This window comes from Saccostrea echinata, unplaced genomic scaffold (assembly GCF_033153115.1).
Source record: "Saccostrea echinata isolate AGI-Se365-2 ecotype Australia unplaced genomic scaffold, CSIRO_AGI_Sech_v1 ptg000030l, whole genome shotgun sequence".
In the NCBI taxonomy this organism is placed as follows: Eukaryota; Metazoa; Mollusca; class Bivalvia; order Ostreida; family Ostreidae; genus Saccostrea; species Saccostrea echinata.
Genome location: NW_026889779.1, coordinates 33,665,554 through 33,680,181, shown reverse-complemented (window position 1 = coordinate 33,680,181; position 14,628 = coordinate 33,665,554). Strand labels below are relative to the sequence as shown.

Here is a 14,628-nt window from a genome sequence, read left to right as displayed (position 1 = left end):
TTATGTCAATACTTTATTACGTTGTGTGAAAAAGTTTTCATTACATAATATGAACATATCTTTATATTATATCAACTCTTTATTACATAATGTCAAAACTCCATCCCATGATGTGGATATATAGTTAGGTTATGTTAACTCTTTCTGATGTGATGTAAAAATGTCTTAATTAATATTGTGTTAACCCTTTATTACGTTGGTGCCAAAAGTTCATTACGTGATGTAAAAATACATTTACATTATTTCAAATCTGTATCTCTCGAAATATTACTATATGTAATGTGAAAACATCTTTAATATGTCAATACTCATTACTTGATAACGAATGTTTGGTACGTTTTCAGTGAATTTATCTTTACGTTTGTGTTGTTGAAAGAGGACATAATTGCGTCGATTTAGTGTAGAGTGGACGTGGAAGACTGCGATTTCGGTACTGTGACAGACCCGTAGAACGCGGGTGGGGGGGGGGGGCTTTTTTCTGAGTATAATATTTTGCTGTAGTAAATTGACCTTTAGATGTTGTTTGCCCCCCCCCCCCTCCTTTTTGTTGCTTGTCAGAATATTTGGGGAAGTTGACCCCCCCCTTTTTTTGGTCAATTTAGGTGTTTTTTTTTTTTGGTTTTGTTTTGTTTTTTTTTTTGGTCAGATTTTTTTTGAGAAGTTCCCCCCCCCCAAAACTTTGAAACCGTTGCGTACGGTCCTGTTAGAGGGGGATTGGGGTGAACCAGTCTTTTTTCCAACCATTCCAGGGCCAGAATATCTATCTCCAAAATCTGACCCCCCCCCCCCCCCATCTAAACCAAATGTCCGTGCCATAGAAAGCACGCACACACATGTGATAAGATGAGTTTACACTTATTGAAAAAAGGGATGGTTAACAGATGATAAAAAGCTAAAGACAATGTCTTGTAGAAAGATTAGAAATAATAGACTTTTATGAAAGAATAATTCATAATTTAAAAAAAAAACCTTTTTACTGCATAAAACAAAATTTTATGTAACATTTGATGGACGAAAATTGTCAGATTAAACTTACGTGATCGAATTTCGGCGTTAAAGAAAAATAATTTTACATCAGTTAATAAAGATTCTACAGTAACTTAATCCTACATAAGTTTAAACTTGATATTTAATTGAGGAATAATTAGGTCTAGTATATAATTTTATATTAGATGTCTTTTTATTTTGCGTGCCTAACATAACATTGATGCCACAAAATGAACTTTCGGCATAACCTAATGAAGGAGTATAATCTGTGTAATGGTCGGTATAAATAAACTTCATATAGTAAACTTTCTGTATCGTATAAAGATATTTTTACTTCACACAAAGAGCTGAAATAATATAAGATACGCTGACAACAGACTATGCACACTGTAAAGGTACAGTGGCATAACGTAATAATGAAATGCCGAAACGTAAAGGCAAATTCACATCACGTAATGGATTTCCGCCATCATGTAGCATATTGTTAACATAATGTAGTAAAGGATTAACCATATGTGACCATTTTTTCACATCATGTACACAGGTACTTGTGGACAGGACCCCCCCCCCCTAATATTCCCCACAGGTCAAAAAATATTTTTATGTATTTTTTTTATAAATTATTCTTCTAGTACACATTTACAATGTATTCCATAAGAAAAATCCAAAAAAATAACGCAGAATTAACGTTTTACTAAAAAATCATGCCCGCGGTATTATAAAATAGAGAAGGTAAGTCACTTCCATTTGTTTACACTGGACCCCTCTTGGATATCAGGCCCGAAATATCATTTACCTAATACATGTCACCGAAATGTGTCATGATATCTTGTTTCGGTAGATATTTTTGTCTTTAATCGTGCTATTTAATTGCCCAGGCATCCCATAATAATCCGAGTATTCATCGTCAAACGTGAAAAATGCTACAAGGTTTGGAAATGTCAGAGTAGAAATTACGGAAGTGATGCAAAAACGACACCTAGCGTGTAACTCTCGAGTTCCGAGTGTTATAGAACTAAGGGAAAAGTCAGAGGTCTACGAAAAAGTTCGGGAAAATGTTGATAAAGAAGTTGAAATTGATTCATTAGAATTAAATTCTGCTTAAGATTTTCGAGATGAGCGAGGGTAGTCGTCAATATTCCCTTTAAAGGATGTTATCATTGATACCAAATAGCGGTTTAAAAATCTCTTAAACATTATAAACTTGACATGTAACCCCCCCGCCACTCCACCTCGGCCGCCTTCCCCATCTGCGTGGACATGGAATTTTCATTAAATTGTGTCTGCGGAAAGGTGGATATCCGTTAAATTAATGTGGTAGTAAATATAATATTTAGAATGATAAACTAGTTTTAAAAATAAGTAAAGACAGAAATGTGATTATTTAAAACTGTACAAAAAATCTCTTTGTTTCCCCATTTGTTATGAATTCGCTACATGTATTTAATCAATATTGATTAATTTGGGGACGGGGGCTGTGCAACGTCATTACAAGTTACAGTTTTGGAGAAAAACAAATTGACCGGTTGATGAATGGTTGTACAACCCATGCAATATTTAAACGTCAATTGCTACGTAATACAAGTTGCAATTATCTAACTATGACTGTTAGAAAAGACGTACCAAAAGAACTTTTTTAAAAGTCTTTATTTTATAGAAGTTAAGCTTCCGTTTGTTCAATTAAAATAATAGCAGCTTGATATATATGTAATCAAGGCCAGAAATAAACTCAGCAGTGCGACGCGAAAGTAAAGAAGAGCATGAAAATTATTTAAAAAAAAAAATGGGGTTCTGATTTTCATTCTTAAGAATTAATTTTGAAAAGACTCACATTTAAATTCCTTGGCAAATGATAATCATCGCATACGAATATTAAAAAATACACATAATTATTAAGCTTAATATTATCGGAATTAATTGCAAGCATGTCCATGTAGAAGGGGAAGGGGGGTTACATATCTTGTAAGTTGTAAATAAATGTTTAAGCGATTTTTAAACCGCTACTTGGTATCAATGATAACATCCTTTAAAGGGAATATTGACGACTACCCTCGCTCATCTCGAAAATCTTAATCAGAATTTAATTCTAATGAATCAATTTCGACTTCTTTATCAACATTTTCCCGAACTTTTTCGTAGACCTCTGACTTTTCCCTTAGTTCTATAACACTCGGAACTCGAGAGTTACACGCTAGGTGTCGTTTTTGCATCACTTCCGTAATTTCTACTCTGACATTTCCAAATCTTGTAGCATTTTTCACGTTTGACGATGAATACTCGGATTATTATGGGATGCCTGGGCAATTAAATAGCACGATTAAAGACAAAAATATCTACCGAAACAAGATATCATGACACATTTCGGTGACATGTATTAGGTAAATGATACTTCGGGCCTGATATCCAAGAGGGGTCCAGTGTAAACAAATGGAAGTGACTTACCTTCTCTATTTTATAATACCGCGGGTATGATTTTTTAGTAAAACGTTAATTCTGCGTTATTTTTTTGGATTTTTCTTATGGAATACATTGTAAATGTGTACTAGAAGAATAATTTATGAAAAAAATACATAAAAATATTTTTTGACCTGTGGGGCATATTAGAGGGGGGGGGGGGGGGGTCCTGTCCACAAGTACCTGTGATCATGTAATGAAATTCTGACATCATATAATAAAGACTTAATATTGATATAAGGATAAATTCACATAATGTAATGAACTACTTGCACCATATAGTAAAGAGTTCACATAATATAATGATAAGGTGATACAATATCTAGTAGGTATTTTCAGAGAAATCATGAATTTTCGAGAACATTTGATAAAGAGTTAACATAATATAATAGGTAAGTTGACATAAAATTAATGAATTTTTACATAAAGTTAAGAATTTTTGACTTGATGTAGCACTGAATCGCCATGATGTGAACAAATCATTACATCTCGTCATGAACATTTAACCTCACGTAATATCCAGTTGAGATAATGTAAAGATATGTTCACATCACATAATAAACTTTTATTATAACGCCATAATGAGTTGATACAATGTATGTGAGGTTGACTCAATGTAATTAAATTGTTCTGCTATAAGGCAGTGAAGGCGTTCCATAGTTTGTGCACTTTGTACATATCATGTCATCAGTTATGAGAATATTTTTAAGTTCCTTGTCATTGTCATTGGCAGGAGCGGCCGGTCTATTTGTGGTTGTGTTAGGAAGTGCACTATATATATATACATATATATATATATATATATATATATATATATATATATATATATATATATATATATATATATATATATATACGTTGATATGTTAAATTCTTGGGACAGTAAAAAATACTTAAATAAATAAAAACAGAATGCTATAGTCCAAATTAAATAAAATCTGTACTGTTAGCACTTTCAGCCATATTGGCTCTTCAGACAGTTATAGATATATTACCTGTACAGCAGCTATTATAACTGATAACTGTCTGAAGAGCCAACATGGCTGAAGCGCTAACAGTACAGATTTTATCTAATTTGGACTATAGCATTCTGTTTTTTATTTATTCAAATATATATAAGCCGCTCGATACGATTTACCGGATAATAACAGTACTTTTAATAGGTACTTAGCTTGAACACAAGAGTTGAATTTGCTACAATTGTCTATGACACACGAATATATTTTTTTTCGACGAGTTGTGTAAATGGTGTCCCAATTGGATCATTTGCAAAAGTGCAACAGCTACTGAGTTACAAGCCGCCAGTCTGTTACAATCAGATTGGCTAAGACAGCTCTTCAAAACACGCTGTCGCGCAAAGATACAACACGCGTCGTCACGCTAATGCGACTTTACACACACGCTGGTGCGCTTTCACACAACACTCCCCCGCGTTAACATGGCTTTACACAAGACGCCGTCGCGCTAATATAACACAAAGTTACACACCATCTCGCTAATTATAATGTAACATAAAATACAACTCGTTGCGTTATTAAGAACGGATTGTGTAATGTTGTTTTAGAGCCTCGGCGTATTGTATATAGCTTCACGGCGTGATTTGTGTTAGCGCGACTGCATGTTGTGTAAAGTTGTGTTTGGTTGACGGCGTGTTGTGTGTTAGCGCGACAGCATGTTGTGAACAACGTACGTGCTGCTGCACTTTTGCAAATAGCCCTTTCCGGGACACCACACGTTTACAGTAACTGTGATGTCCATCATCTGCAGAAATCATCGACATCATTTATTATGTGACATATATCCAGGGTACCATGATTTTGCGGCCGATTAATTGATGCCTTGCATCAATATATCATTTTGTAGGTATTGTTAGAATGTTAGCAGTATGGTAGAATCGTTCTGGGGTTCCATAATATTGATGCCTCCTGTAATGTAGGTCGTCTTTTCTGAAGAATTCGGTGGCTGGCGCATTATATATTAATTGTTGCGTCATGGAACTTGTTTCTGCTGTATATATATTAACAATACTTGTATTTCTTCGTGCATTCTGGCTACGGTATTATGAAGCATCTCAAGCATAAGTCAAAATATATATACTTTACCAAAATCATTTTTCTTCAAATTCGAGCTTTGGTTCCAAATTTAATGAATCTTACATATGATTCATAATGACATTTTTAATATGTTGATCTAAGATACAAAATCTCTATATTATTTTAAAGGAATTCAGCCACACATTTTTTGTCCACATACCAGTTTTATGTATAGCCTATCAGACCCTTGTAAGAAGAGGGTGGAATTAGACATTCAACATTAGAATGTATACATTATAAAAATTATTTTCTGATATACATGTACATGTATTACAAATATGTGTGATGCTGTTCATAATTGTAACTTTTTGGTTACTAGAATTCAGTAAAGTATAGACACGAATATATGACGTGGTGTACAAATAGAACAAATATAGCTCGGGTATTTCAAACTCACATGTAAATATGCTACAATTTAAGATCTCGTAGAAAAAATTGTATCATTCAAAGGATGAAATCGGTAATATGAAAGTTCATGTCAGCGGCCCCTTCTTCTACGACAAATAGTACTAGTAACAAGTAATATAGCTTTTTAAAAAGCTTGCCTGACTAATCAATCAATATCTATGGAACGTATAAGCAAGAGAAGTGCTAAACGTTTCCGTCATCAGGAGCGACATAGTTGCGATACTTCATTACACAAGATATACAATTGACTTTCTCAAATCTCATAACCATATACTGCAGATTAACAAATATCTAAGACATGCCACCATTCAATCATTTATTAGTTAGTCCACGGGCTGACAAGTTACGTTGGGATGAAACTCTAACTCTAAGTGCGATAGCGTAGATTATAATTTTGGGGAAAATAGTTAGATGATTCTAAAGAAATTCATATTACATGTACTCTCTTACTAGAGGGCGCACTTCTCTGGTCAGTGATAGATTGATGAGACGGCCTATAGACTGTTCTGTTTTCCGTCGTTCTCGACGTCGAAGTAAATTATTAACATTTTTTTCTGTTTTTCTTGAAGTGTTTGAGACAAAAATGCTTCAATGCTGCTCTAGAACTCAAAGTAAATGGAATGTACACTTTATAGCTAGAGCAAAACAAGACACTAATAACCCCCCCCCCCCGGACGAAACTCACGCGCTGATGGTCTTACCATATACATGTATTATAAATGAGTTTCAAAATACATCTTTATGTGCAGTTTTAAAATTGTTTAGTTTTTCTTTTCAATCGATATCAGGACATTTCTCATAATTAAAATATCGTGCTTTTATATGAAATGAAAACTAGTACAGATCATGATGTCTTCCTCATTTTGCCGATTCTTTGCTTAGAACCTTACGGGAGTTAAGCCCATTCCTCTATGGGAACTGACCTACTCTTGTCACTATCCTTGTTCATCACAAAGCATGAAATAATATGCTACTGGCTGACTTTCTAAGCTTTTTTAAAAACCTAACCTTGTAACGTACATTATTAATAAATGTAATATTGAAAGTAAAGGTGGGAAACAGGCTGAATCAAGAAGAAATGTCCCATTTACTAGGTCGAGGGAGTTTGCTTATGATTGGACTAGTTCACTTATGGGATTATAGTAATAATAATCAGCAAATCCATTGCTTTAGTGTTGCCTGCCCATATACAATGTGTTCTTTTAAAAATGAGATAAAATTTACTGTTAATAAAAAATCTGAAGCTTAAGAATCAGGTTAAAAGAATAAACGTTATTTATTTCCATAGAATATCACCCATTCACCCATCACCCATTCAATAGAACAATCCAAGAAAAAGGCGCGAAGATAATTTACATGTGACATTTGGCGCGAAATAATTGTGTCACCCCTTTTGTAGAAGGCAAATGGACTGATCCAGTAGTTTAGAAACGCAGAAAAAAACGCAGAAACGCCCGTACAAAAGAATCGCAAAGAATAAACATGTGCATGCCAAAAAACTGAAGGAATTAAACACATCATTATCTTGCATCAGTAAACTGTATTTGTTTAAATGCAGGTAACAAATTCCTGTGTAAATCAGCTTCCAGAAAATCTAGTTCATTAAGAATGGTCGCTTAGTTTCGGATCTTGAAAAATTAATCCTTATCTTTTTCGAACAAGGGTAAGTTTCAAAAGTTCGAATACTTTATAATTACGAGAAATAACACATTATCGTTCATTTTTTAGATAATATAACAGAAAAAAACAAAATATCAAGAGAATGATTGACACAGTAGATTAAAATGTGTCAAAAGGAGGGAAACTGTAGCAAAGGTTTCAGATATATTTGGAGATTTAAAAATTTTAAAAAAAAAAAATGATAAAAAGTAAAATTATACTAGTGTAGCTTTCATTTTCTATGACACAGGATCTACAATTAGCCACTTTGTAGAAAGCTTTGATTCACCTTTTAATTGTCAATGAGTTCCCCCCAAAATAGTATATATAAGTCAATTGTTTGGTATATAAACTTCCACGATAATGAGAATTAGAATAGATACAGCATTCACCTACGCAAATTCATTTGACTGCCTTGAATATTCCCAAAGTTTTTATTTTGATTTGCCGAGGAAAATCACAATAATTTTGTCAAAAGTTAGCTACATAACCGTTTCGAATTGCTACAAAAAAGATAATACAAAGAAATCAAGAAGCAAAAAAAAAAAAACCACTCTGTCAAAACAAATGGAAAGAAAAAAAATGTTAAAAATAGAGAAAATAAGGCTAAATTTTTTCGCCATAATGCAGCACGTAAAAAGTGTAATCTTGTCTTCTGTAAAGCCTTTCGATCTGTATTGCTTGCTTCCTCAGGATACCAAACCCCATTTTCAACGATGAACTTACCTCTCAGACTTTTACTACCAAGCTATTTCCATTGTTACCAAATTAAATTTTATTTAATTCCGAAAGTATCACATCCCGAATTTACTCGCGTTCAATGTTTACTTCAATTTTGATACAAATCAGATCTTAATAGAACAAACCTCTGTTACCCTTGGATTTTCCGTAGGGCTTGACATTCGAGACGCTTGATAATCACCGACAGTCATATAGTTATCTAGATTCTCATTGGTTAAGAAATTATACATCTAAATGTCACTTATTTCAGAGATTGTGGCAATAGCAGCTGCATCAGGAGTCACGGCGGGGGTGGCATTGATAGGTGCACCTGTTGTTTTAGGTGTGATTGGTTTCACCAAAGTGGGCGTGGCAGCAGGTTCTATTGCAGCTGCTGTACAGGTATATATATATATATATATATATATATATATATATATATATATATATATATATATATATATATATATATATATATATATATATATATGGTTAGGAAAAAGCAGGGAACTCTTTAAGAACCTGGTCATGGGTTCTGAGTTCAGTTTCCAGGGTGGGATCAAGATGGTCATGCATGTATTCTTAAAATGCAATATATTCTAAAGAATCTGCTACTTTACTCAGGCAAGTCAGACGAACTGTTTGCTTGATTATAATGGAGAACTGAATATTTTATCATAACTGTGAAATTTATGACCCTTGAATCAATAGTCAGGCGCTAGGGTTGGCCTTTTTTTGGTCACATACTGGAAATGCATTTCATCTCATGGACATTTATAGCATTGCTGCATGATTTTGAACAATATACTTTGCCTTCGACCAAAATTGTGAAATCATGGCCCAAGGCACATGGTTCAGCCTCTATAGTGATACGCTTTCGTATTGAAAAACATTACACTTGTGAATTTTCTCTTTTACTCATCGAATTCTAGCATGATTACAATAAATACTTAGCCCTCAACCAAAATTGTCAAACTTTTGGTTCCTGGTGTATTACAGTCTCCGTTGGTCATTGAAGTATACTGCATCTTTGAAAAAATCTTCAATACCAAGCGATATTTATTAGGCAAACTATTTCCATGAATACTGAGTATAATAAACACAACCTTCTACCAAACTTCTGAAATTGGTGGTTCCAAGCTCCAGAGTGGAACTTAGTTGGTGAATGCAAATTAATTATTGAAGGTATGTGACAACGCACTTTGAAAAATTACGCACTTTGATTTTTTTTTTTCAAAGTGCGTTAAAATTGGGATAAAATCAAAGGCACTTTGAAAAAAAATTTTAAAGTGCGTTAAATTTGTGACAAAATCAACGCACTTGATTGGTTGTTCGGGCCATAGATTTGTAGCAGGGAGCATGAAGAACGCAGGCACATTGATATAACGTTTAGCTGAGAGGTTTCGTGAAAATGTTAAAAATTTTCAAAGTGTGTTAAGAGTGTACATCATCATTTTTTACCATGGAGACACTTAACAAATTTGAAAAAAATATGTATGAAACAAATATTCTGGACTTGGGTTTTAGTAATAGACAGCATTATTTTGTTCTATTTCTTTCGGAAAACTGGTGAATTGATCTACCCTCATCGAGAACGAGGAGAAGACAGGTAGAAGGCCCTTTAGCTCAACTCTTTATCTTTCCTATCCAAAGCTATAAGTAGTAGATTACTCCAGGATAGCCGGGGCTATCCTGGAGTATAGGGGCCTTTATAGCCGGTAAAAAAATGGAAAAAATGGCAAAAATGCAAAATGCGCTGGCCGGGGCTATCCAGGCGTATAGGGGCCGTTATAGCCTGTAAAAAAAAAGTCAAAATAAGAAAGTCTATACAGGATACCGTATCAAAAAATCCAAAATGCGCTGGCCGGGTCAATTAAGTGCACTTTTTCTCTCCCCCTTTTTCTTAAAAAAATACAAAAAATCCCAAAAAATTTCAACAAAAACCTTTTATTATTGATCCAATCCAATCCAATCCAATACAATACAATACAATACAATACAATATGAAAAACAAGATCAGAGAACAGTCCTATACACGAAAATCACATTTCTTTTATCACTCTCTCTGTTTTTTTTCCTTTTTATTTATCCTTACGAATCTCAGCCATCACTTCTTCTTTAAACACACCAATTTCTTTTGTTAGGATTTTTCTAAACTCAGAGTTATCCTTCTGAAGTTGTACCATTAAATCAGTTGATTTCTCTTGATCCTCAATCATTTTTCTTATTATACTGGCTATTTCCTTCTGGTTCTCTTTCAGAATTAGAATTATACCACATATATCCTCTAGGATTTTTTTTATCCCTTTTCTTTCCTGTAGTTCAATACCAGCCATTATTGTTGCCAAGTCAAACATATCATTCAGAGTCCTGGAATTTTCTTCTTCCATCTTAAGGTTTGGTTTAAAGTCCCTGACTAAAAAATAAGACTGATCCTATATACTGTCAGGTCTGGTTTATATACCTTTCTAATCCATTCTATTTTTAGTCTCTACTATTTTTTTTAGTTTAATCTATTTTTAATCTTCACTATTTTTTATAAGTCTAAAACTATTTTTAGTTCTTTTGTAACTCTAATTATAACACCACGAGATCCTATTCTTAAAACACCTGTGCACTAGTGCCGTGTGCAAAAAAAAAAAATTCCTCCTACTTAAAATCTTGGCACCCATCCAAATCACAGCAACCTGGGCATTGTGACGTCATCTATTGTATAAAAACCGTCTTCTTTTGATTTTCAGCTCATTCTGTTGTTAAAAATAAAACATGGATCGTTTCACACGACAACTTAAGAAATGGAAAAAAAGACAGAAAGAATTAGATAAAATTCTTCATAACAATAGAGATAGAGAATTAGATCTTAGAAAACGAAATGCCTTGTACTTACAAAGAATACAGAAAACCAATCGTCATCAACAAGTATAAGCTTTACGTCATGTAAATGAAGAAGAAGAAGAACAACCAAGTTCTTCATCTCATTTATCACCACCTCATTAACCACCAGGGAAACCCAAACCCATTTCTCAGTATTATAAAGTGAGATTAGATTCCACCAGACATTCCAGAAAATTTAAAGCCCAAGAAAATAAATACAATATCAATTTTGAGGAATTTCCAGAAGAAGAAAACAAAGGATTTGTTCGGCAATTATTTAGAGACATGTTAAAAAAGGTTAAATATGAAATGCAGTGTAATCCTAACGATTACTTACGTTTGAACATACGTCATCCTTCTCTGAAATCTGAAATCTGGTACGAGTTTACCCAATGTAAACATTTAAACGAGGAGGTCATTTTAAACAAAATAGAAGCCGTTCAACAATCTAAAAAAGATTTTAAACTGGGAGACGGGTCTATGGAATTCGACATGTTTCATGTGAAATATCCAGAAGGAAGTGGTGGAAATAATACCAAACACCTGATGATCAATAAGGACACTTTCCTGAAAGGAAAAAAATCTATCGTTCAGATCGATAATCCCTGGGATAAGATGTGTTTAGCTAGAGCTATTGTCATCACCCGGTTACACAGTGAAAAACCAGAAAATCCCGACCTCGAATGGGAAAAAAGATGGAAACGTATGCGGTTAGGAGATGTAAGGAGTAATGATCAGAAAAATCAAGCTAAAGCTCTCATGGAACAAGCCGGGTGTGATATTCATCAATCTTGTGGACCCGAAGAATGGGGGAAATTACAACAAGTGTTATATCCTCAATATCGACTGAAAATATTTCAGATCAAGTCTATGTCTTCTAAATTTTCCTTAGAACCTATCTACAAAGGGAATGGACAAGGAATTTCTTTAAACATTTTGTTAGAAGATCATCATTACCATGCCATTTTATCAATGCCTGGTATCACAGGATGTCAATATTATTGTGATCATTGTGATGTAGGGTACAGAAACATCACAGACCATCGATCCAAATGTCCTTTTCGATGTGATTTTTGTTTATCTTACCCTCCATGCCCTAAAGACGGGAGCCAGATTTCATGTCCTCATTGCCAGGGATTTTTTAAGAATAGAGGTTGTTATGAAAATCATTTACGACCTTACAGTAAAAATACGACAACAACCATCTGTAATTTAATGGGACGATGTGACCAATGTCAGAAATGGATGCCTAAAAAATTATTATCTCATCACTTATGCGGAGGACGGAAACAATGTAAGATCTGTAAGAAAATCGTACAGAATGATCATCAGTGCTACGTTCAACAGAAACCTCCCAAAAAGAAGAAGGGAAAAGAGACATTACAGATTTACATTTATTTCGATTTCGAATGTACGCAAGAAAACGGTATTCACATTCCTAATCTGTGTGTAGCACATCGGGTCTGTCAACATTGTGGGCATTTACCTATTGAGGATCCTTGTCCTCATTGTCGGCACATGGGACCCCGTCAACATGTGTTTAAAGGATTAAATACCTTAAAAGACTTCATGGACTGGTTATTACAACCCATCAGCAAAGGAGATAAGCATGGTACTTTATTACACGACGAGGCCATCATCATTGCTCACAATTTCAAAGGATATGACGGACAGTTCATTTTAAATTACCTGGTGCATTCTGCTTGCATTAAACCCACCGTCATCCAGAACGGGAGTAAAATCTTATCCATGGAAATCCTTGGATTGAAATTCATCGATTCTTATAATTTTTTACCTTTTGCTCTGTCCAAGATGCCTTCCGCTTTTGGATTCACCGAACTGAAAAAAGGGTATTTCCCTCACTTTTTTAATACGGTACAGAATCAGAATTACGTGGGACCTTATCCACCTGTGGCATTCTACAATCCGGACGACATGTCTATTAGTGGAAGACAGGCTTTTTTCCAATGGTACGATCAACAAGCTGGAAAAGTGTTTGATTTCCAGAAGGAATTTTTAGAGTATTGTATTTCCGACGTCGATATTTTACGACGATGTTGTGCTCAGTTTAGAGCCACCCTCAAGAATTTAGTGAATGTAGATCCCTTTCAGGAATCTATCACTTTTGCCAGTGCGGCCAATTTAGCTTACCGTCGAGGATTTATGCCCGAAGATACCATTGCCATCATTCCTAACTTGGGATATCAACCTGCTCGTCAATATTCGGCCAAAGCCTGTCGGTGGTTAACCTTTTTGAGTCAACAGAGTGGATCTCACATCCAACATGCGAGAAACGGGGGAGAAGTCAAGATCGGAAGTTATACTGTAGACGGATATCAGGAAGATAACCACACCGTCTACGAATTTTACGGATGTTATTGGCACGGATGCCCCACCTGCTTTTCCAATCTACAGACCGAAACTCATCCTCACCAACCCCAATTGACTTACCAACAATTATATGAAGAAACTTTAAGAAGGAAATCAGTCTTAGAGCAAATGGGGTACAATGTCACCTCTATCTGGGAGCACGAATTCGATCAACAAGTGCAAAGAGATGAAGTTTTACAGAATTTTTTATCAGACCTCAACATTTCAGATCCTTTAAACCCCCGAGAGGCTTTATATGGAGGTCGGACTAATGCTACACGATTATATTGTGAGGAAGGAGAAATGAGATACATAGACGTTTGTTCTCTGTACCCTTACGTGTTAAAACACAGACCTTTTCCTGTAGGGCATCCTCAAATCATTACCGATCAATTCCAAGACGTCAGATCCTATTTTGGACTCATTCATTGTCGGGTCTTACCACCTCGAGGCCTCTATCACCCCGTTTTACCTTATCGCACAGGAGGTAAGTTATTATTTCCCTTATGCCGAACGTGTGCAAAACAACAAGACCCTAAACATCGATGTCCACACAATTCCCGTGAACGCAGTCTCACAGGTACCTGGGTGACCACCGAATTACACAAAGCCTTGGACATGGGGTATACTTTAGAGAAGATATACGAAGTTTGGCATTTTCCAGAAAGCAGCACAGATTTATTCAGACCTTACATCGATACTTTTTTAAAGATCAAACAAGAAGCGTCTGGATTTCCACCAGAGTGTCAGACGGAAGAACAGCAACTCAATTACATTCGTCAAGTGTTAGAAAAAGAAGGGATTAGAATGGATTGGTTAAGTATCGAAAAAAATCCAGTGCGAAGAACCATAGCTAAACTTTTTTTAAATTGTTTGTGGGGAAAATTTGCTCAACGTCTGTTATTACCGAAAACGAAATACTTAACGGAAGAAGAGGAATTACATCAACTCTTACAAGATTCGACCAAAGAGATTAAAGGGATCCAACTCTTAGAAAATAAAGAAAATCCGGATTTAGATATGATGTTAGTCAATTATCAAGACAAAAATCAATTTGTAGAAG

The 14,628-nt window shown here is 34.8% G+C and overlaps 1 protein-coding gene across 1 annotated transcript in view; it reads left to right on the top strand.

Moving 5' to 3' along the window:
- Positions 1–14,628, top strand: part of LOC133197744 (interferon alpha-inducible protein 27-like protein 2A) — a 31,891-nt gene that overhangs the window by 826 nt on the left and 16,437 nt on the right. Inside the window, exon 2 of the mRNA XM_061333939.1 lies at positions 8,593–8,723. Within this exon, the coding sequence (XP_061189923.1) occupies positions 8,593–8,723 (131 nt within the window). The remainder of the gene's footprint in view (positions 1–8,592; positions 8,724–14,628) is intronic.